Source organism: Macaca mulatta, chromosome 1 (genome assembly GCF_049350105.2).
Source record: "Macaca mulatta isolate MMU2019108-1 chromosome 1, T2T-MMU8v2.0, whole genome shotgun sequence".
Taxonomy (NCBI): Eukaryota; Metazoa; Chordata; class Mammalia; order Primates; family Cercopithecidae; genus Macaca; species Macaca mulatta.
This window is the reverse complement of record NC_133406.1, coordinates 197,054,243-197,076,139: the sequence shown is the minus strand read 5'-3', so window position 1 is coordinate 197,076,139 and position 21,897 is coordinate 197,054,243. Positions and strand designations below refer to the sequence as shown.

Genomic DNA, 21,897 nt, shown 5'->3' with positions numbered 1-21,897 from the left:
CCCCAGGGTCTGCCTTGAATTTCCTAGGCTCTGTGGCTCACATGACTGGCAGAGCCTTAAAGGTTCCCCAGAAGCCATGTGTCCCGGGTGGCTCCCGTGGCCCATGTGGTCTGTGAGGCTCCTGTGGCATGGGCTAAGCCCTGAGTTGCTTGTGTGGTCCATGTGGCCTTATGGTGTGGAGCCAGTCCTGGAGCCATGGTGGGTCCAGAGGTGTCACATTGCAGCCCATGTTGGGAACAACCTCTGAGTGACCTTTGAGCTCAGAGCTGTCAGTGAGTGCTCCCTGCTCTTCCAGCACAAGGTGACCTTCGACCCAACCTCCTCCTACACACTAGAGGACCTGAAGCCCGACACACTCTACCGCTTCCAGCTGGCTGCACGCTCAGATATGGGGGTGGGCGTCTTCACCCCCACCATTGAGGCCCGCACAGCACAGTCCAGTAAGTGTCTCCCGAGTCCACTGCCTGTTTCACCTGGGGTGGGGGACACACACACACACACACACTTCCCCCTCAATCAGGCGGGTAGGTGGTCAGGTGTGCTAGCCAAACTGGGGACACACACACACACACACACACACACACATACATGCACACCCCCTTCCCCCTCAACCAGGCTGGTCAGGTCTGCTAGCCAAACCGGACTCTGGCCTGGCCTCTGATCTCACACACACACACACACACACACCCACACCACACCCACACCACACACACACACACACGCACCCTTCCCCCTCAACCAGGCGGGTGGGTGGTCAGGTCTGCTAGCCAAACCGGACTCTGGCCTGGGCTCTGATTTTGGGCCTCGGGAGAGGGCCAGGTAAGTGCCTCCCAATCTGTCCAGTCCAGGCGGCTGCTGCCCTCCCTGCTCCCTACCCAGCCTCCTGCCCCTCCTCCCGCCCATGCCCCACATGCTGCCCAGGTAAGTTTTGTGTCTGTGCCTCATCTCCATCCCCACTCTGTGCTGGTCACACTAGCTGATGGGCCATCCTTGGTGGGTCTGCTGCGTCCCAGACCTGCTTTGGTGGCTGTTTCTCCTCCCCATGGCCCCGCGTCTCATTTCCCCATCACCCACATTCCCTTCCTCATACCCCCAATAAAAGTTACCTGGGAGTCATGTGATCACCCTCAGCTGACTGCACTTGGGGACAGGTCTGAAAATGCGGCCATGTGACCCAGCCTGCCCACGTGGGCATTGAATTGTAACCATGTGGCCATGCAGGGGACTGTCTGCAAGGCTGTGTGTGTGATGACTCTGGTGTTGTGTGTTACTATATTCTGCGTGTGTGAGACTCCGATGCTGCAGCTGTGGGAGTGGCATTGCCCATGAGTGTGAGTGTGACCATACCTGACCAGCTGGCTGTGCAGCACGTGTGTATGTGTGTCGGTGGATCTTGGGCATGACCCTTGTCTTTGTGGGTGACTCTGTGGCCTGACCCTGTGACCGTGTTTGTAGGTCTCGGTAGCCCCCAGAGAGTAGACTGAGTGTGTGGGTGACTCTGTGGTTGCTGCTGGGTGGCCTGTGTGTGGTCACACAGCCACAGTCAGCTGCTGTGTGAGGCTCTGTGTGATAGGGTGTCACGGATGTAACTGTGGCTGGGTAGCATTGTGGAATTGAGATGGTGACCACATCTGATGTGGCCATGTGATGACCATAAGCATGGCGGTGTCTGAAGTGGTTCTTATGAAGTGGGACAATGTGCATGTACCAGTGATGTCACGAGGCTGTGTGTGACCTTGTGTTCATGGATTCATTCCAGAAGCACCTGCTGTGCTCCAGCTGGGGGCCAGGCCCAATGCACAGTACAGGGCTGGCAGCATGACCAGACACATGGCGTCTGCCCATGGGGATCCCGCATTCCAGCAGGGCAGACAGACATTGCACCTGTAATTACCCAAATGAGCTTTTTTATTTTATTTTTCAAGACGGAGTTTTGCTCTTGTCACCCAGGCTGGAGAACAATGGCATCATCTCGGCTCACTGCAACCTCTGCCTGCTGGGGTCAAGTGATGCTGCTGCGTTAGCCTCCCTAGTAGGTGGGATTGCAGGCGACCACTACCTCGCCTGGCTAATTTTTGTATTTTTAGTAAAGACAGTTTCACCATGTTGGCCAGGCTGGTCTCTAACTCCTGACCTCAGGTGATCCGCCCACCTCGGCCTCCGCAGAGCGCTCCCAAAGTGCCAGGATTACAGGCATGAGCCACCACACCTGACCTCCAAATGAGCTTTTAATGACATTTGTGTAAAGTAGGATGGAAGAGCGGGCGTGGTGGCTCACGCCTGTAATCCTGGCACGTTGGGAGTCCGAGGAGGGCAGATCATCTAAGCTCGGGAGTTCGATACCAGCCTGACCAACATAGAGAGGCTCCGTCTCTACTAAAAAATACAAAATTAGCTGGGCATGGTGCCACATGACTGTAATCCCAGCTACTCGGGAGGCTGAGGCAGGAGAATTGCTTGAACTGGGAGGGGGAGGTTACGGTGAGCCGAGATTGCGCCATTGCACTCCTGCCTGGGCAGCAAGAGTGAAAATCCGTCTCAAAAGAAAAGGTAGGATGGAAGAGACAGGTTGGAGAGATGATGAAACCTCCTTTGATCTGAGGGGTCAAAAAGGGTTGCCTTGGGGAAGTGACACTTCCCCAAGGCCTGAAGGAAGAGTGGGAGCCAACTAGTAAATGAACAGGAGCAGGGAGCACACAGGCCTTGGGGAGAGTCTGCCTGAAGGCCCTCCAGCTGCAAGGCTCGTGGTTATGGTCACTGGGTAAGCAGCAGGCCAGTGTGGTTGCAGTAGCTGCCGGAGCTATGGCAGGGCCTTGGGGACACAGGGTAGGCAGGAGGGCTGACTCTGGCTGCTCTGTGAGAATGGACAGGGCAGCCTGCGAGGAAGCAGAGACCAGTTAGGAGGCTTTGAAGCGGTCCGGGGAAAAGATGGTGTCCCAGGTGAGATGTTGGTGGTGGATCTGAGAACTGTCAGGGATGCTGACTGGTCAGACTCGGTGATGGGTTATGAATAGGGGCCCAGAGAGGAGGGAAATGGAGGTGAATCTTGTTTCTGGTGTGTTAACCTGGGAGGCGGGTGGTGCTGGCGCAGGATGGAAAATGGGGCAGAGGCAGGTGTGAAGACTGCAGCTGGTCTCAGACACCCAAGTTCAAGATGCCATGTGCCATCCACATGGCAGAGTTCAGCATGCTGTGGGAATCCAGGGCTGGGCCGGAGCTGAAGGACCCTGAGAAGAAAGACTGCAGATGAGAGGAAATCAGGGGAGGGGAGCGACTTGGAGATTGGAAGGAGAGAAAGTTTCAAGAAGTAGACAAGATGCTGCTGAGTGGTCAGGAGTACCTGTTGGACCAAGCAACGTGGAGGAGTGGCCCTGGAGACGAAGCTTGGTGCATGGTAGGATGAAAGCTGGTGGGTGTTTCATGAGGACTGTGTGGGTGCTGAGGATGTGGAGGCAGCAAGCCCAGATGTTGCCAGAAAGTGTAGCTCTGAACGAGGGGACCATTATGGCTAGAGAGGGCTGTGGGGCTGAGGGTGGGATTTTTCTTTCTTTCTTTTTTTTTTTTTTTTTTTTGAGACAAAGTACAAAGTGTCGCTCCGTCTCCCAGGCTGGAGTACAATGGCACGATCTTGGCTCATTGCAACCTCCGTCCGCCTCCCGGATTCAGGTGATTCTCCTGCCTCAGCCTCCCGAGTAGCTGAGATTGTAGGTGTGCCCACCACCATGCCCAGCTAATTTTTGTATTTTTAGTAGAGATGGGGTTTCACCATGTTGACCAGCCTAGGAATATGAACTTCTGACCTCAGGTGATCCATCTGCCTTGGCCTCTCAAAGTGCTGGGATTACAGGCGTGAGCCACCGCACCCGGGCTGAGATTTTTCTTTTAAGATGGGAAAATCTCAAGCATATTTAAATGCTATTGGAAACAGTCAGTAGGAAAAAAAGAAACCATGGAAAAGGGATAACTGGTGGAGCCTCGGGAGGTGGAGAGAAGGGGCACAGCATTGGTGGTGGGAGAGCTTAGCCTTGGACAGGGTGGCTCAACTCTCCATTCCCATGGGTGGAAAGGAGAGAATCACTGCAGATGCAAGTAGAGTGGGGGGTTGTAGCAAGAGAGGGAGAGAGCTGCTGTGAAAGTCCAGTCTTCTCTGCGGAGTGGGAGACATAGTCATGTGCCAAGAGGAGGCAGGAAAAGGGAGCTGGAGGTCTGCGGAGCATGGAGGAGGGGGACTGTGTTTTGTGTGAGGTGGCAGAGCGAGCCAGGCAGGAGGCAGAAATAGGTAGCATAAAGGGTCCTGGAGGATGAGGCCTCTGGGGACATGTGCATAGGACGCCAGCCTGCCCCAGTGCTGCTGTAGAGAAGGCGGGGGAGAGTTGGATTCATCTAGCGCTTGGCACAGGCCAGGAAGGAGCATGGAAAGATCAGGAGGTGAGGGACTGTGCGATATTGGTGAGAGTGTGGTAGGTGGTGGACTGTGGAAGCTGAACATGGAGGGTAGGAAGGACAAGGTTGACAGACAGGCATCCCGAGGAGCTGGCGAGCAGGCACAGTGCCCGGGACCTGGAGTGACTGAGCAAGGACAAGGGGGTAGGGTCTGCGAGGGGATGTTAGAGCCCGTGATTCTGGAGGGAGGGCCATCCCCAGTACTGGCAGCCTCCAGGGCATAACCACAGCTGTGTAGGGGAGGAGAAAGTCCTGGAGATGAGGGGCTCTGGGGCAGTGGGTCAGGGGGCTGCCGAAGTCCTCATGGCAGGGGGTGGTGACAGAACTTGAAGAGGAAACCTGTGCATTTCAGCAGAGTCCTCGGTGGGCGTGGAGTCTGGACACATCACTGGACACAAGGAGACACATGTCTGCCTCCTAATTCCCAAGGAGGCTATTGAGTGAGGGCACCTCTGTTGGGTACTTTTTCTCCAAACCCCAGGGGCCATTGGCCTTCGTGTCCAGTCTCCAGTTGGTGATTACCTGTGGCACTGACAAAGAGACCATTTCCAGGCAGGTACAGGTGAAGGCTGCCTTATGCCAAAAGGGCCACTGCGGCCCCTCTTCCTCAGAAGGGCAGAACTGTGCGGCACAGTGGGCATGAAGCAGTTCTCCATATGTGACCTGTGTGTGTGGGTGGCGGTGGGATGGCCACGTGCTTGTGTGTATCTGATATCGTGTATGTTTTGTGTGAGGCAGCACATGTGTGGGAGAGACCCCGTGTGAGAGAACTCGAAGCTCTGTCAGAACTGGAAGTCATTGTGTGAGAGACTGTGTGTCAGATGCCGTGTGTGAGACACCAAGATGCTATGGGTGTGTGATACTCTGTGTATGTGTGAGTCTGTGTGAGAGACACTGATACTCCAAGTATATGTATGAGACACCCTGTGTGTGACTATGTGAGAGGCGTGTGTGAAGCACTGAGACTGTGAGGGATGCTGTGTGTGGAGAGGCACAGAGACTATGTGTGTGAGGCTGTGTGAGAGTCAGTGTGTGCAATACTGTGTGTGTATCACCGTGCGTGTGTGAGAGAGGGAGGGAGAGAGAGGGAGGCAGGTCAGAGGGAGTCAGGCGTCCTTGGCGAGAGTGGCAGCAGCCTGCCTGGAGGGACCCTGGGATGGCCATTTCAGCACCTGAGGGGTAGCCTGCCCGGGTGAGTCTCCAGTCCACTGTGACTCAGTCATTGTGCCTGTGATCCCCACCCTCCATCTGCTTGCTTCCCCCCCATTTGTCTTCCCCAGCCCCCTCCGCCCCTCCCCAGAAGGTGATGTGTGTGAGCACGGGCTCCACCACGGTCCGGGTAAGTTGGGTCCCGCCGCCTGCCGACAGCCGCAACGGCGTTATCACCCAGTACTCCGTGGCCTACGAGGCGGTGGACGGCGAGGACCGCAGGCGGCATGTGGTGGATGGCATCAGCCGCGAGCACTCCAGCTGGGACCTGGTGGGCCTGGAGAAGTGGACGGAGTATCGGGTGTGGGTGCGGGCACACACAGATGTGGGCCCCGGCCCCGAGAGCAGCCCGGTGCTGGTGCGCACCGATGAGGACGGTAGGCAGTGCCACCGGGGTGGGAGGGGAGGAGTCCTGCCTCAGACACCACCCACCAAGCACCCCAGGGCCTTCCTTTCCCTAACACAGGCCCAGGTCGACTCATCTTTCTGGTTCAGGCTTAATGGCCCAGAGTGGGGGGATGTCACTTATGGGATAACTTAGGCCCAAATCCTAGCCTTTGGGGCTGTCTCCAAAGGAGCTGAAGTCTTCACAGGCTAAGATGGGAGAAGCAGCCCCGTCTAAGATTTGAAAGGTCAAGATTGGGAAGATTGGTGTAAAAGATACTCAGAGTAGAATCAGCAAGACTCCGCGTTGGCCAGACATTGGTGTGATTTGAGGCCTAGGAAGAGTCAGGACATGTTGTGCTGACTGAGGGTGGTCAAAGACCTGGTGTCCCACCTCTACCTGTTCCCCCATGTCGACCCTACCCACCAAGTGACAGGCCTGGGCCAAAGGGGTGAGCAGGGCCAGTCCTGGGCTCTTACCTGTGGCGGGCAGAGGGAGCCTTCTTTGTGCCTCACCAGGGACAGATGATCTAAGGAACCTATATCAGGGCCTTTCCTGGGGGAGTGGGGTGCTGAGGCAGGACCCTCGAGTTTGCTGTGCCCACCTGTGCCAGGGTCGATACCTCCAGGCCTGACTTCCTTCTCTACCTGACCCCCAGTGCCCAGCGGGCCTCCGCGGAAGGTGGAGGTGGAGCCACTGAACTCTACAGCTGTGCATGTCTACTGGAAGCTGCCTGTCCCCAGCAAGCAGCATGGCCAGATCCGCGGCTACCAGGTCACCTACGTGCGGCTGGAGAATGGCGAGCCCCGTGGACTCCCCATCATCCAAGACGTCATGCTAGCCGAGGCCCAGGTGCAGCATTGGGTGGGGGTGGGGTGGCAGGGTGAGCACAGACCAGCATGCACAAGCTCCCATTTGGGGCCCAGATACCCTCTTCCCCTGCTTGCCCTCAGCAGTGCTGTGACTGCCTTTCCTTGGTTGTGAGACCCGAGATGCTTTGCAGCATCAGGGATTAGGCTGGGGTTTTTTTGGTGCATATGTGTGTGTGTTTGTGTGTGTGTGATGGAGCTTCGCTCTTGTCAGCTCTGGAGTGCTTCCTGGGTTCAAGCAATTCTCCTTCCTCAGCCTCCTGCGTAGCTGGGATTACAGGCGCCTGCCACCACGCCCGGCTAATTTTTGTACTTTTAGTAGATACAGGGTTTCACCATGTTGGCCAGGCTGGTCTCGAACTCCTGACCTCAAGTGATCCGTCTGCCTCAGTCTCCCAAAGTGCTGAGATTACAGATGTGAGCCACCCTGCCCCACCAGGCTGGGATTTTGAGATGTGCCTTCTCCCTAAACAGTGCTGGGCTGGCATCCACTCCTCCCACATAAAGGGTAGAGAGAGTGCTCCGGGGCTGTCTTACCCCACTGGCGGCCACAGGTCTGTGGCTGCTGCCGAGCTCTGTGAGTAGCCAAGCACGGTGTTGCCCTGCTCCTGGCCCCACAGGGAATGGTTCAGCCCCTGATGTTCACCCTCAAGGGCTAGGCCTGCTGGCCAGCCTCACACCTTCCTCTGTGTGCGTCTGTCTTCCTGGGAGGATGGTCCTGCTCTGGAGCTTGGGGTGAGCTCCCTGGGGTATTCTGAACACTGGTTGCTATTCAGATGAAGAACTTGGAATGCTAGGAGGTTATGAGAGTGGTACGGAATTATTCAGCAAGTAGGTGGCTACACTTGGATAAGAAGCCATGTCTGTGGACCCCTAGGAAAGGGCTGCAGTTGCTATCATGAGCCCCCTCCCAAAAGACCCTGCTGGAGAGTCACAGCACCTGGTGTGGTGCTCTCAAGGTCTCCCCATCCAGGAGCAGGGCCTGGGAGGGACCCACACACCCATCCCCGTCCAGCCTCTTACCCCTGCCTGGGCAGAGAGCAGGGGTGCGTGTACCACTCGATGCTGTACACGCTGTGCAGAGGGGTGGGGTCACCCACACAGACAGGAGGCTCACCCCTCCAGCTGGGTTCAGCCATCTGAAGCAAAATTCTTTCTGCCCAAAGGGTGCTCTCTTCCGCCTCTTAGCCTGCCCAGTGCTAAGGCATCCGGGTGGAGGAGGCGGGCATGTGCACCCACCTGCATTCCTGGGGCAGGCTGAGGGCTCCTCGTGGAGCCTCAGTGAACACACCTACCCAGAAACATCCCAGGAATGGGCTTCCCACTCCTCTGTGAGGGGCCAGTGGAGTTCCAGAGAAGCCACTTCAAGTACCCCCTTCTGGTCCCAAGAGGTTCAGAAGGGAACTGGACCAGAGGCTCAGGGACACTGAGACTATAAAAGCCTCAGACATCCCATCCTGGGAGGTAACCCAAGTCTGGGCTCCCGGAGGACCCTGAAGATGAAGGCCTGCCCCGTAGCCCTCTCGGGACTGGGTCATTCTGTTCCTCGCCAGTGGGAGAACAGACGGGGCCTGGTCCTGAGCCTGGCCACAGGGCCCAGCTGTCCCTGCGCTTCCATCAAGGGCACCACATTCTGTCCTTCACCCAACAGCACCATCTGCTCAGCTCAGGGTCCCCATCAGGCCTGAAAGAACTATGTGGTGCATGTTCCCACCCCCACCCCGGAAGTGTGGAGCCAGACCCGTCTCCCTTTATGTCTGATACCATCTCCCTGCCTCCCTTTTTCCCCTCTCATGGCCTTCATTTCTCTGTTCTTCTTGGAGTCTCTGTTTTTTGTCTTGCTCATTCTCTTCTCTCTTCTACTTTCTTCCCTCCTCCCCCTGCCTTTCCTCTGACTCCTTCCCTTCATCTCTGCTTGATTTCATCCTCTGCCTTTCCCTTCTTTCTTTCTCTTCTTTCTTGCTCTGCCTCTAGCGTTGGGACAGCCCCAATCTCCCCCCAGGCAAGGAGATTGGAATTGAGGTGGGCCCAGCCACACCCTATAAAGTGGCCATGCACTAAGGACCTGTCCAGAGCCTCGTCTCATATTCTGTTCTATGCTTCTTGCAAGGATTTTCCAACAGAGTGTCCCAGGACAGGAGGAACTTAGGCCACCTAGCATGGAGGCCAGTGGACAGAGGCCAGACCGGCACTGTGGGGGTGCTTGGGCTGGAGGACCCAACCCTCCGGCTTGGAGACGTCCTGGACCATCTCCCTGTGATGTTTCATGGGGCCTCAGAATGGAGACCTCACAGTCCCTCCACCTGTCCATCTAGAATATCTACATGCACCAAAGGCCCACAACACTGCCAGCCTCAAAACATTCCTTCCTACCTTGATTCTCAGACACCCTGAGGAAGGAACAGGTATAGGTGGTTTCCGGTGCCTGTGGGCTACAGCCCAGGCTCTGAGCTTGTCACTTGCAGCCTTCATAGTCTTGCTGACTGGCTTGCCCTTGGGCTCACCCTAGCCACGTGACCTGTTCACCCCCAGCTCTTACTGTTGTGGGATGCTTCTCATGCCTGGGGTGATTGTATAATGTATGATTACATCTGGGATGCCTTGAGGGGTGGAACGAGACACTGAATAGTCATTCCATGGCAACAAGCACAGGCCAGGACTGTCCAAGGCAAACCAGGGCATATGGGCACCCCATTCGCCCCTCAGTGTCTTCCTTCCCCTCAGCCTGAGCTGTTGAACCCACCCTCCTTGTCTGACAGCCTCTGCCTCCCAGCAAGCCCAAAATTGTCAAAGCATCTGTAGCTGCTTTGTGTTCTTAGGCCCCTCTGTCAGCAGGTCCTCTCCCTGTAGGCTGCCTGCCCTCGTAGTCTCTCTACCCTCCTCAGCCCAGCCCTGGCGCACACAGTTGGTGCTCAGTGAGGCAGGTATTCAAATCTTTGAACTGGGAGTTGTCCTGGGGTGCTACCCCCATGGGTACTTCGAGGCCCAAAAGCCCTCCCTCTGTCCTCCCTGGGCCAGGTCCCTTCCAGACCAAGGGCCTCTCCAGGTCAGAGTCCTTCACCATCCTGTCTCCCTTTCTCTCCCTCTCCCGCGGTCAGTGGCGGCCAGAGGAGTCCGAGGACTATGTAAGTAACAGGTGTGCGAACGCGGACAAGACATGGGTCAAGCTGGGCTCGTGGGACACTCCCCCTCTCCCTCCTTTCCTGCCAGCCTGCGCTGCCAAGATCCACGGGGCTCCAGCCACATCCGGAGAAAACTGATGTTCAGACACGAGCACTGAGCTGAGCAGCAATTGGCATTTCCTCTAATCCTTACTTCTTGCCTGTCGAGCAGCAATTTGAGGCCAGTGTTCATGATCGACCAGGGCCCGGCCCCTGCTCGGGCCAGACAGGGATGGAGTTAAATCCGATCCTGATCGTTAGGCCTTATTGATCCCTGAGTGAAAAATCACCTGCTTTAGGGCCCAGGCTGGGAGGGCAGTCTGGAGAGTCGGGTTCTGGCATTGGTGCATTCTGGAGCCCCAGCCCTGGGAGACCCTCCAGCTGAGGCAGACGGGGCCCATGAGGGGGTGGTGGCAGCTGCAGGGGCCCCACTCAAGGCCAGAGCTGGAGGGATACCAGGGTTGGTGACGGCTCTGTTCCCACTGCACGTTGGTCCCTGCCCTGCTTCCCACTCTTCTGTGTGGTGTGGCTTGACCTCCCATGGTGTTTCTCCGCATGTCCAGAGATGATTCCTTTGCTGCAGATGGGTATATGGGCAGGGTCTGCCAAGGTGGGAGGACATTGCCCTGGCTGCTATCTCAGGCATCACTGGGAACAGACGTGGAAACCAGTTCCCCAGGTGTGGAGGTTTTCTTATTCTCCTGGCCCCTCCCCCGCCTTTCTCAAGAGGTATTGCAGGGTATAGACATTCTCAGAGTTAGTGGCCTATATGGAGGCAGCAGAGTCCTGACTGGGTCCTATAGGATGGCACCTTAACCCCCCCCACCACCTTGCTCTGTGTGTGCATGCATGCACTGGTGTCCACACGCGACCTTACGCCTGCTTACACAGGAGCTGTAGGCTGTGTGCGTGTGGGTGTCAGGAGCCATGCAAGGTGCTGGGTGTGTGCGAGGCTATGCCCTGTTTACATCCTCAGTCTACGTTCACAGCACAATGGAGTGAGGGAAACAGTCTGGCCCTTTGTTCTTGTCTGGAAGCAATGATGAGCTGTCTGCCCCAGGCGGGCGGCTTCTGGGATGGGCGGGATCCTCCCAGGCCTGCATCCTACCTACCTGCTTCCCCTCCAGCAGAGGCCACCATTGTACAGCCCCACCTTCCACAACCCGTGGCCTTGTGTGCCCAGGGGCTTCCCTCAGGCTAGGGTCCTGAGGTCCCTGACAAGGTCTGGCCTCTCCCTGCATTCTTGTGATGGGAACGGACCCCTCCTCCTCCCTCAGGAAACCACTATCAGCGGCCTGACCCCAGAGACCACCTACTCCATTACTGTCGCTGCCTATACCACCAAGGGGGATGGTGCCCGCAGCAAGCCCAAAATTGTTACTACAACGGGCGCAGGTGAGTGAGGGGTCAGGACAGACCTGAGGGTGGGGCAGCGGGAGGGCAGCGCCAGAGCCCACCCTGTGGTCCTTCAGTCCCAGGCCGGCCCACTGTGATGGTCAGCACCACGGCCATGAACACTGCGCTGCTCCAGTGGCACCCACCCAAGGATCTGCCTGGTGAGCTGCTGGGCTACCGGCTGCAGTACTGCCGGGCTGACGAGGCGCGGCCCAACACTATCGATTTCGGCAAGGATGACCAGCACTTCACAGTCACTGGCCTGCACAAGGGGACCACCTACATCTTCCGACTTGCTGCCAGGAACCGGGCTGGCCTGGGTGAGGAGTTCCAGAAGGAGATCAGGACCCCCGAGGACCTACCCAGCGGCTTTCCCCAAAACCTGCGTGTGACAGGACTGACCACATCTACCACAGAACTGGCCTGGGACCCGCCAGTGCTGGCAGAGAGGAATGGGCGCATCGTCAGCTACACCGTGGTGTTCCGAGACATCAACAGCCAGCAGGAGCTGCAGAACGTCACGACAGACACCCACTTTACCCTTTCTGGCCTCAAGCCAGACACCACTTATGACATCAAGGTCCGCGCATGGACCAGCAAAGGCTCTGGCCCACTCAGCCCCAGCATCCAGTCCCGGACCATGCCGGTGGAGCAAGGTGTGTGCTGTGGACATGGCAGCCCTTCCCAAGCATGGCTGCATCTGGGGGTCTCTGCTCTCCTTGAGCCACTGACCTCTGGCAACTGTGATCCACCAGCCTCTGGTGTGTGACCTCCAATCTCTCATGACCGTGACCACTAACCTCTAGTGAATGGGCACCACATTGTTGGTGCCTGATCTCTGCTGTCTTTGACCTACTGACCTCTGCTGTGTGACCTTCTGATCTCTCATGACCTTGACCCACTGATCTCTTTTGACTGTGTCACTGTTCTTGGGTGTGCAACCTCCTGACCTTTGTTGTGTGACACTAATCTCTTGGGGCCATGACCCTCCGACCTCTAGTGAACATGCTCTACCACGCTCTGGTGTGTGGCCACGTGGTTCTCATGACCGAAACCCACTGACCTCTGATCACTCTGGCCTGGTGTCCATCGGCTCAAGTTTTTACACTCGTGTTTCTGGAGATCCTGACCCTGGTTGCCGTGGCATCCCCCACCCTGTTTGGTGCTCGCTGTGGAAGAGCTTGGGCTGGGAGTTCAACTGTGCCGTTTGAAGCTGGCTGGGAGTGGGGCGCTTGGTACTCTGCAGCCATCCTTCAACCCCCCATTCCCCAACCAGTATCTCATCCTGGCCATTCACCTTCCACCTTTCCAGCGCATTCACCCCACCTCATACCCAGTGGAGCTGACTCTCTCCCTATGTCTCTGCAGTGTTTGCCAAGAACTTCCGGGTGGCGGCTGCGATGAAGACATCTGTGCTGCTCAGCTGGGAGGTCCCCGACTCCTATAAGTCAGCTGTGCCCTTTAAGGTGAGTAAGGGCCACAGCCAGCTGAGCCTGGCACACACACAGGCCTGCTGGGTGCTGTCTTTCCAGTCCTAACCCATGTGCATCTGGCTATGGAGCAGGACTGTGGTTGTGTATCTGTGCACTGTGCCTTGCAGCCCGTGGTAGGGAACCTCACCCAAAGGCATTGCCCCTCCCTTCCCCCACAGATTCTGTACAATGGGCAGAGTGTGGAGGTGGACGGGCACTCAATGCGAAAGCTGATCGCTGACCTGCAGCCCAACACGGAGTACTCGTTTGTGCTGATGAACCGTGGCAGCAGCGCAGGGGGGCTGCAGCACCTGGTGTCCATCCGCACGGCCCCCGACCTCCTGCCACACAAGCCACTGCCCGCCTCTGCCTACATAGAGGACGGCCGTTTTGCCCTCTCCATGCCCCATGTGCAGGACCCCTCGCTTGTCAGGTATGCACACAAGGTGTTGGGGGAGGTAGGGCAGGGCTGGAGGTGACCGGCAGTGACAGTCGTGATTCCTGCCCTGCCCACCCAGGTGGTTCTACATCGTGGTGGTACCCATTGACCGTGTGGGTGGGAGCATGCTGGCGCCAAGATGGAGCACACCCGAGGAACTGGAGCTGGACGAGGTACCTGGGGAGGGGATGGGGACACTGACAGCCCCATTGCAGTGGTCGACTGTGTTCTTCCTGCCCTGAGCACTGTCCCAGTGACTCTCAGATTCACTTCCCAAATTGAAATCTCTCTCCTGGCTGGCAGCCTGCCCCTCTCTGGAGAGAGGGACTTTGAGGAAACTGTCTGGGAATATTCACAGAACTCCCAGAGGGTTTATGAAGAATCCCTGGGGTGGGGCGTCGTGGAGATGCCTCTGCAGGTCTAGAGAATGGCAAGCCCTGTAGACACTGCAGAGCCTCGCCGATCTAGAAGCCATGGAGGGCTCAGTGAGCCCCAGAGCCAGGAGTCCCTGAAATTTTGAAACCCTTTAGTCCTTTCTCAGCCAGTGTGGAAACAGCCTGGTTAGGGTGGGGCAGCTTACCCACAGGGCTTCTTCTCATGGGCTGGTGGGGAGGAGTGGCTTCGTGGTATCCATTACTCTGTAGGGGCAGTGGGTTGGGCAGGTGTGGACCCTTACACGGCAGGTGAGCATTGATCTCAGCCCAGGGAGCTGACATCCCAGGCCGGCCAGCATGCTCCAAGGCCCCGCGTGACCCCTGTGCTCTGCTCTGCCAGCTTCTGGAAGCCATCGAGCAGGGTGGAGAGGAGCAGCGGCGGCGGCGGCGGCAGGCAGAGCGTCTGAAGCCATATGTGGCTGCTCAACTGGATGTGCTCCCCAAGACCTTCACCTTGGGGGACAAGAAGAACTACCGGGGCTTCTACAACCGGCCCCTGTCTCCGGACCTGAGCTACCAATGCTTTGTGCTTGCCTCCTTGAAGGAACCCATGGACCAGGTCTGCCTGAGCTGGCTTGGCTCTCAGCACCCTGATCCCCCTGGCCTGGCCTGAGACTAGGCCAGTCTCAAACACCACAAGACCCCAGGTCTTTATCAGTCTGGGGGCTACAAGATCCCTGGCCTGGGGCAGCACTAAAGACCCAAGACCTGTCCCAGGGATCCTGGGACGCGGCCCTGGGACCCAGAGGCCAGACCTAATGTGGCTCCAGGGACCCAGTCCTGCCAGGTCCAGCTTGTAGGATCTGGGAGACCAGGCCCAGTGTAACCCAGACCCAGAGCCCTTTCTCCAGGATTGATAGGCAGAGGGTTGGGGGGTCTCACACTGAGCTCACAGCCTACTGTTCTCCACCGGGCCACAGAAGCGCTATGCATCCAGCCCCTACTCAGATGAGATCGTGGTCCAGGTGACACCAGCCCAGCAGCAGGAGGAGCCGGAGATGCTGTGGGTGACGGGTCCCGTGCTGGCAGTCATCCTCATCATCCTCATTGTCATCGCCATCCTCCTGTTCAAAAGGTAAGCACTGCCCTCAGAGCTCCGGGAATGGCCACCTGCCCCTCGCCTTTCAGGCCCTCTCTGGGCGTTGTGCCTGTGGAGAATGTGCAGCCTTGCATCCTGGACCCTGGGCCTCAGGCTCAGCAGGAAGGCAGGAAGGGCAGGAGCAGTGTGTGTGCCTACCTGCATCTGCAGGCCTGCATCTGTCAGGTGAGGGAGCCTCTGTGGCAGCCTGGGCGTGACGAGCTAAAGCCTCAGAAGGTTGTCCCATGTGCATCCCTGGCGTGTCTGTCTGTCTGTGTTTCTGTGGATAAGAGTGTGTCCGTCTCCTCTTCAGTTTTAAGACACTGCCGTCTCCTGAGCTCCTACCTCGAGTCCTTTCCTTCTGCCAGCATTCCTGGATGATTCCCCAGCCCCGCTCTCCTGCTTAGGCCGAGAGAGGTCAATCATGGATGCTCATTAACAGACGTGACTGATGGCCTGCTGTGCCCGTGCCATCTGCAGCCGCCTCAGCCTCAGTGTATCTTTCCCACTCAGTTCTATCAGAAGCGGCAACTACCTGCCCTAGGAGTCTCCCTTCCTATCCGTGCACCTTCCAGCCTGAAAGGGATTTCCAGAGATTTAACTTTGTCACTCTCAGTTTGAAACCTTTTGGTGGCTCCCCACATAAAGCCCAGCCTCTTTAGCCTGACAGCCAAACACCTGGCTAATCTGACCCCACCACACTCCTGACACTGTGACACTGAACTCATTCAGTGCTCAGGCCCACACAGGGTGTGCCCTCTGCGGATCTCCCTCCCCCTGCCCACCTGGCAACAGCAACCTCATCATTCAGGACTCAAGTCCATGCTCTGCTGCCTACAAGACCTTGCCTGGCCCCAACCCCTTCCTTGCACAGCCCCACATCTGTCCCCTGTGATGCTCCACTGCAAATGCAGCTGGTCCTGTGTGCCAAGCCTTCAGCCCCCAGCACTGGGCTGAGCCCACAGGCATGTCAGTGAGCACCTGGCACATGAAGATACGCTAGTCTGTGTGTCTGAGCACATCTCTGCACCATGCAGGAGTGCCTATATCCTGTGCCCCTACCCTGGATCCACTGCTCTGTCCTAAAGAGTCCGCTCCTTCCTCCCAGGGCGGATGGACCTGTGGGCGGGTCCCTGAGGAGTGTCCCACAAACGCACTAATCCTTCCCACTTCCACCTGCATTTTGGGTCTGTCCAGAGAGGTGGACCCCCTCCCTGTGAATGTCACGTGGGTGCCATATAAGGGGCCTGCAGGGTCCCCATGTCATTAGAGGGCTGAGTGCTTGGTGGAAACTGTGACCGTTCCTTTCTTCTGTCCTTGCTTGTCTTTCGGGACCTAGTAAACAAGAAAGGTAGGAGTTGTTCCTTCTCTCTTCACACACCTCGCCCTCTACTTCTAATCCTTGTGCACATCTTGGGCCAGCAGGGAGGGATGATGCTTTGACCGGAAGTCCCCTGGCCTATGGCTTTAAGCAGCAAACTGTCCAGTCAGCTCAGCAGGCTCCCCGGTTCAGGACTGAGTCCTCATTGGTGTGAGGAGGCAGGTTCTGTCTCACTCTTGCCGGTTCAACTCTGCAGAGGTTGCTCCTTCTTTGGGGCACATGCATAATACAGACTTCACTGCTTTCCCTGAGCGCACAGAGCTCTCCAGAACTGTCACCCGGCTCCCGGTTCTCTGAGAAGTTGCCAAAGTGCTGCAAGAGACAGTCTCGCATATGTGCAAAGAGCACTCACTGTGCGGAGAGGCGTGTCCTGGTACACACCCGAGCACACTCACTCAAATTCTTCTTCCCCAAGCACACGCGTCTGCAGACCACAAGTAGCCTCTGGCTATTTGTTGGCAGCTGAACCCTATGGTCTGTCTCTGACCTGTCCTTACAGACGGGAAAACTGAGGCCAGTGAGAGAGGACTCTGCCCAGCTAGGGTGATGCCTTCCCTGTCCTTCCCCTGCTGCCCTGGGCATTTACCCTGATACTCTGAGGGCCAGAAAGCTGGGGCCCTGTCCCATGTGCTGTTTGTGTATTTTATGTGTCATTTGCATGTTTATTCCTGGTGGTTCCTGCTACTCAGCTGGGTGGCCTTGGGGATAGCAGCCACTGTCCTGCAGTGACCTACCTTCTATCCAAAGGAGCTGCCCTCCCCTGCGACCCCTTCCTCCCTGCTGCACTGCCCCTCTGCTCGTGCCACACTCGTGCTGTCCCTACCCCTTCCCTGCCCTGTGTTCTCTCATGTCAAGGCTGCTCTGGCCCTGGCTCCTGTGCACTCAGAGATCCTGGGAAGAGGTGGGGCAGTAGGAGGACAGAGCCGTGGACATGGTGGCAGGGGGCTCCTTGGCAGCCAGCCATGCCATGTGTCACTGTCTTAGCCTGGACCTCAGGTTCTCACCAGCCTCCCTTCTGTCTCTAGGAAAAGGACCCACTCCCCATCCTCTAAGGATGAGCAATCGATCGGACTGAAGGACTCTTTGCTGGCCCACTCCTCTGACCCTGTGGAGATGCGGAGGCTCAACTACCAGACCCCAGGTAGGGCACTCCCATGGCCTGTGTGCCCCCAGCCCAGACCTGGCAGGCCTGTGGCTCCGTTCTGCAAGTCTCAGGGTCTCCACTGAAGTTCTTAGGCCACATGCACTTGTTCCTGCTCCTTTTCTTCCTTTCTGCCGTTCTCCCTGCGCTCATCCATTTTGGTTGGAATGACTGAGAAGCCCCCATATCCTGCAGCTGGACAGGTGCCGCAGGCCAGGACCCTCTCAGGTGCAAAAGCCATTTAGCCCCTGCCTTGTCTTCAGTCAAGGCCTCTGGATATGGGCTAAGGACCTCCCAGAGCCCACATCTCTGCTGCAGGGTGGCCAGTGTCTGGCCGGCACTCTGGCCCTTCCACAGGAAAGATGGACGTGTTAGCAGTGGGAGATACCTCACCAGACACTCGTGGGGAGATGAAGTGCATGCACCTGAGCCTTCCTGGAGGCCGACCCCAGGTTTACCATACCACATACCTGCCCCTTCTCCTAGCCACTCTCACGGGGCTGTGCAGCTCTTCCTTCTACCTGAAATGTCGCTCCTCCCAACACCCAGCAGATGCAGCTCATACCTCTCCTCCTTCCCACACCCCCACAGGGTTAGGTGTCTCTCCTCGGCTCCAGGAACTTCCTTCCTTCTTCCTTTGGACGCCTCTCACAGTGAGGTGGGATTGCCTCAGTGACAGTCTCTGAGCTCTGTGGTGCCGGGAACTGTGTCTTGTCATCCCCCATCCGTTGTATTCAGCACACGATGGGTTCTTGTTAAATGCCTGTGAAATGAACACACAGACAAATGAAGGAACGAGTGAACTAATGCATACACACAGGGTTTGTTATGTATGAGCTGGTTATTACTGCATATCAAATTACCCCAAAACTTAGTGGCTTAAAACAACAATAATTATGTATTATCTGTCACGGTTTTTGTGAGGCAGGAATTTAGACAGGGGCACAGCAGGAACAGCTTGTCCTTATTCCAGAAAGTCTGGGCCCTCAGTCGGAAGACTTGAAGGCTGGGAGCTAGAGTCATTTAAAGCAGGGGTTGGCAGACTATGGCCCATGGCCACGTACAGCCCACCACTTGTTTTTATAAATAAATTTTTACTGGCCGGGCGCGGTGGCTCATGCCTATAATCCCAGCACTTTGGGAGGCTGAGCTGGGTGGATCACCTGACATCAGGAGTTCAAGACCAGCTAGTGAAACCCCATCTCTACTAAAAATACAAAAATTAGCCGGGCGTGGTGGCGCCTGTCGTCCCAGCTACTCGGGAGGCTGAGGCAGGAGAATCGCTTGAACCCAGGAGGTGGAAGTTGCGTGAGCCAAGATCTCTCCATCGCACTCCAGCCTGGGCGACAAGAGCAAAACCCAGTCTCAAAAACAGCAAACAAACAAACAAAATTTTACTGTAACAGCGACACCCATTTATTTATATAGTACCTATCTATGGTTGCTTTCGCATTATAAAGGCACAATTAAATAGATGCAACAGATACCAGACGTCCACAAAGCCTAAACTATTTACGCTCTGGCCTGTTACGGATACAAGTTTGCCAACCCCTGGATTCTAAAGCCTCTTTCATCCGTGTGACGGATGGTGGATGAGCCAGCTCTGAGCCTTGCTGTGGCTCTCAGCTGGGACACCCATATGAGGCCTCTTCAAGTGGCCTGGGCTTCCTCATAACATGGTGACTGAGTTTTGTGAGCACGTCTGGAGAGTGTGCCAGGCAGACCTAGCAGGCTGTTGCAAGCTAGCATGATTAGATCTCTGAAGCATCAAGCACCAGGATGCTGGGACCTGGAGTGCAGAGAAGCCTCTTCAGGGATGGGATGCTGAGCCATGTGGGCATTGGTCTAGAAAAGAAGGGTGGGAGAGAGCTCCCCAGTGGAAGCATGTGCAGAAGCTTGGGCGGATTGCATGTGCATCAAATTACGAGCACCTGAGGGTTTCTGCAGCGTGAGAGTTAGCGGCTGGGGGAATACTGAGCCAAGAGAAGACTGGAGGGCTAGGCAGAGGTCCAGTCAAAAGGACCTTGAATGTCAGGCTAAGGGGCTTAGACTTCCTCTTGAGGATGCCAGGGAGGTATTAAAGGTTTTCAGCAAGGGAGCCAGATGGTCAGAACCATGCTTTAGAAATGTCACTCTGGCTCCTTGAGGTGACTGGATTAGAGAGGAGAAACTGAGGCAGGGAGACCATTTAAAAGGCCACCAACAAAGTGAAAGAGGTGGCAGTGGGAACAGAGGGGATAGACTTGGGAGACGTGAAGGAGGTGAGAGCAGCAGAGTCTGAGCAGCAGAGTCCGCGTGGGGAGAGGTGAGAGTGGCTCTGCAGTTGCTGGCTGAGTCAGCAGGGCTTAGGGGTGTCCTGGGGCCAGCGGGTCTGTGGGTCTGAGGACTTCTGAGCTGACATCAGGGCTGAAGCCCTGTGGGAGGGTCCAAGGAGCATGTGGTAGTCAAAGCCTAAGAATAAATGGGCTCTCCCAGGGTGAGGGCCAGAAGGAGACCTGGACCAAAAAAGGAGCCAAGGGTAGGGAAGGTGGTGCAGCGTTAAGGAAACATGGATGGAGAGCAGCTAGAGAGATTGAGAAGGAGCAGACACAGCGAGAGGAGAGCAGGAGCACAATGTCCCTGATGCCAGGGTGGGGGAAGTTGTGCAAGGGACGAGAGGACTTAGTGAGATAGGGTAGTGGGAACACCCAGTGGGAGGACCGTTGACTTTGGCAGGTGGGGCCTTGAAGAGAGGGTGGTGGCCACGTCCTCTCCTGTGAGCAGAAGTGTTTCAGTGAGCAGCATGGCAGGCGGGGGATGGGAAGTGGAGAGACCCCTTTCAAAGACGCTGGGAAGATACCTGGGAAGGAGGCAATGGACAGGGCAAGTGGGAGCGGAGAAGGTGTGGGATCTGAGAAGGAGGGCTCTTTTTTCCAACATGGAGATCATCTGAAAATCGCCAAGGCCAAATTTTGGTACCAAAAAGGGCAGGGTTGGTTTGGACTTAAGTATTTAGTCATAGAGCCCCCCGAGACTGCCGAGGCCGCCAGGGTTTAGAAGTGCTTGCCTCTGGGGGTGGGACACCCCATCTGTATTAACTGGGAGACAGAAGGAGTCTTGATGGAACTTGTCCGCAGCCCCAGCGCCTCTCCGCCCTGTCCTCTTCTCCGCCAGCCCCTCACAAGCCCGTTTAGCACCTCCATTGCGTGTGACAGTGCTGTAAGCAGAAAAAGTTAACGGGCTCTCTTTTCTTGCCCCGATGTTTTTTTTGTTTTTTTCTCTGCAGGTTCCAGTGTCCCCAGTTGCCCGAATACCTCAAGTTAGTTTTCAAAGTTCCCATGTTTGTGGGATACTTTGGCTTCTGTGTCTGTTTCTACTCCTTACTTTTGTTTATCCCATCACCTCCGTCCTTCCTTGAATTCTCTCCCCTTCCCTCTCTTCTCCCCCAATCCCGCTGCCCCCTGACCTTTTTCCTTCCCCTCTGCCCACCTTGCTTCCTCTAGGCCTGTTTTCTCTCCCACTAGCCCCGTCTCTTCCTGCCTCTCTGGCCTCCAGTCCCAGCCTGACACCCTTCCTTCTGCGTGCCTCTGTCTCCCACCTCCCTCCTGATCTCTGCTTCTCTCTCTGGGTTCCTCTGTGTTCCTCTGCCATTGTGTCTGTACTTCGTGACCACTCCATCTGCACACTTGGTGCCCGGGATGACGATGGCCGTGAGTCTCCCATGGCGACTGCCGCCAGTAGGTGCAGTGGAGCCCAGCTCCCATCACGTCTGCTGCCACCGACCTGGGCATCTCACCCCTCCTGGGAGGAAGAAAGCCTCTCCTCCCTCTTGAGAGAGCTGCCAGGCAGGGCCTAGTGCCCCCACTCAGCACCCTGCCACCAAGACAGGCTCCACACGCTCATGGCACAACACTGCCTTCTGTCCTCTCCCACCCTCCGCCATCCCTTTCGCCGCATGTGCTGCTGTCTCCATGCCACCAGTGCCGAGTGCTCCATGGTCACACTTGTTCACATGTGCACATACATGCGTTGGAGCTTTCTCTGCCACCCTGCTCAAGCCTCTCACTGACACTGCCTGTGTGCGCCCTACCTCCCTCAGGTATGCGAGACCATCCACCCATCCCCATCACCGACCTGGCGGACAACATCGAACGACTCAAAGCCAACGATGGCCTCAAGTTCTCCCAGGAGTATGAGGTGAGGCGTTCCTGCCCCCTACCACGTGCCTGGCCCAGGCCTACCCCAAACCAGCTCCTGTCCTGTCCTAGGTCCCAGCTGTGGTAGGTGAGGGAGGTGGGGTCCAGGTTTTCCAGGAGCACAGAGGAGGAGGGTCGGCAGTGGCAAGGGTCAGCGGGGAACCGGGCGCCTCAGATGCTGGGTCTGGCCATAGCCTGGCCCACCACCTTCTTGGGGTCACCCTTAGGAGATGGCTTCAAAAGGCTGTGAGTGACGCCAGGGTCTGGACACTGAGACACATGCTGAAGTGCTCACAGGCAGACACAAGGCCACAG

The 21,897-nt window shown here is 56.8% G+C and overlaps 2 protein-coding genes across 51 annotated transcripts in view; one reads left to right on the top strand and one right to left on the bottom strand.

Moving 5' to 3' along the window:
- MED8 (mediator complex subunit 8) overlaps nucleotides 1-21,897 on the bottom strand; it is a 417,118-nt gene that overhangs the window by 218,410 nt on the left and 176,811 nt on the right. The window lies entirely within an intron of this gene.
- Nucleotides 1-21,897, top strand: part of PTPRF (protein tyrosine phosphatase receptor type F) — a 92,945-nt gene that overhangs the window by 61,514 nt on the left and 9,534 nt on the right. For 6 of the 50 annotated variants that reach the window (XM_077960215.1, XM_015137538.3, XM_077960213.1 and 3 more), the window contains 12 exons: nucleotides 296-440; nucleotides 5,724-6,029; nucleotides 6,696-6,889; nucleotides 11,345-11,462; nucleotides 11,540-12,118; nucleotides 12,831-12,928; nucleotides 13,114-13,367; nucleotides 13,453-13,546; nucleotides 14,148-14,366; nucleotides 14,728-14,882; nucleotides 17,292-17,407; nucleotides 21,486-21,583. In XM_077960215.1, the coding sequence (XP_077816341.1) occupies nucleotides 296-440; nucleotides 5,724-6,029; nucleotides 6,696-6,889; nucleotides 11,345-11,462; nucleotides 11,540-12,118; nucleotides 12,831-12,928; nucleotides 13,114-13,367; nucleotides 13,453-13,546; nucleotides 14,148-14,366; nucleotides 14,728-14,882; nucleotides 17,292-17,407; nucleotides 21,486-21,583 (2,376 nt within the window). Of the gene's footprint in view, nucleotides 1-295; nucleotides 441-5,723; nucleotides 6,030-6,695; nucleotides 6,908-10,004; nucleotides 10,032-11,344; nucleotides 11,463-11,539; nucleotides 12,119-12,830; nucleotides 12,929-13,113; nucleotides 13,368-13,452; nucleotides 13,547-14,147; nucleotides 14,367-14,727; nucleotides 14,883-17,291; nucleotides 17,408-20,672; nucleotides 20,706-21,485; nucleotides 21,584-21,897 lie in introns of all 50 variants that reach the window. The other 44 variants (XM_077960277.1, XM_077960272.1, XM_028834795.2 and 41 more) reach the window with 17 other exon arrangements.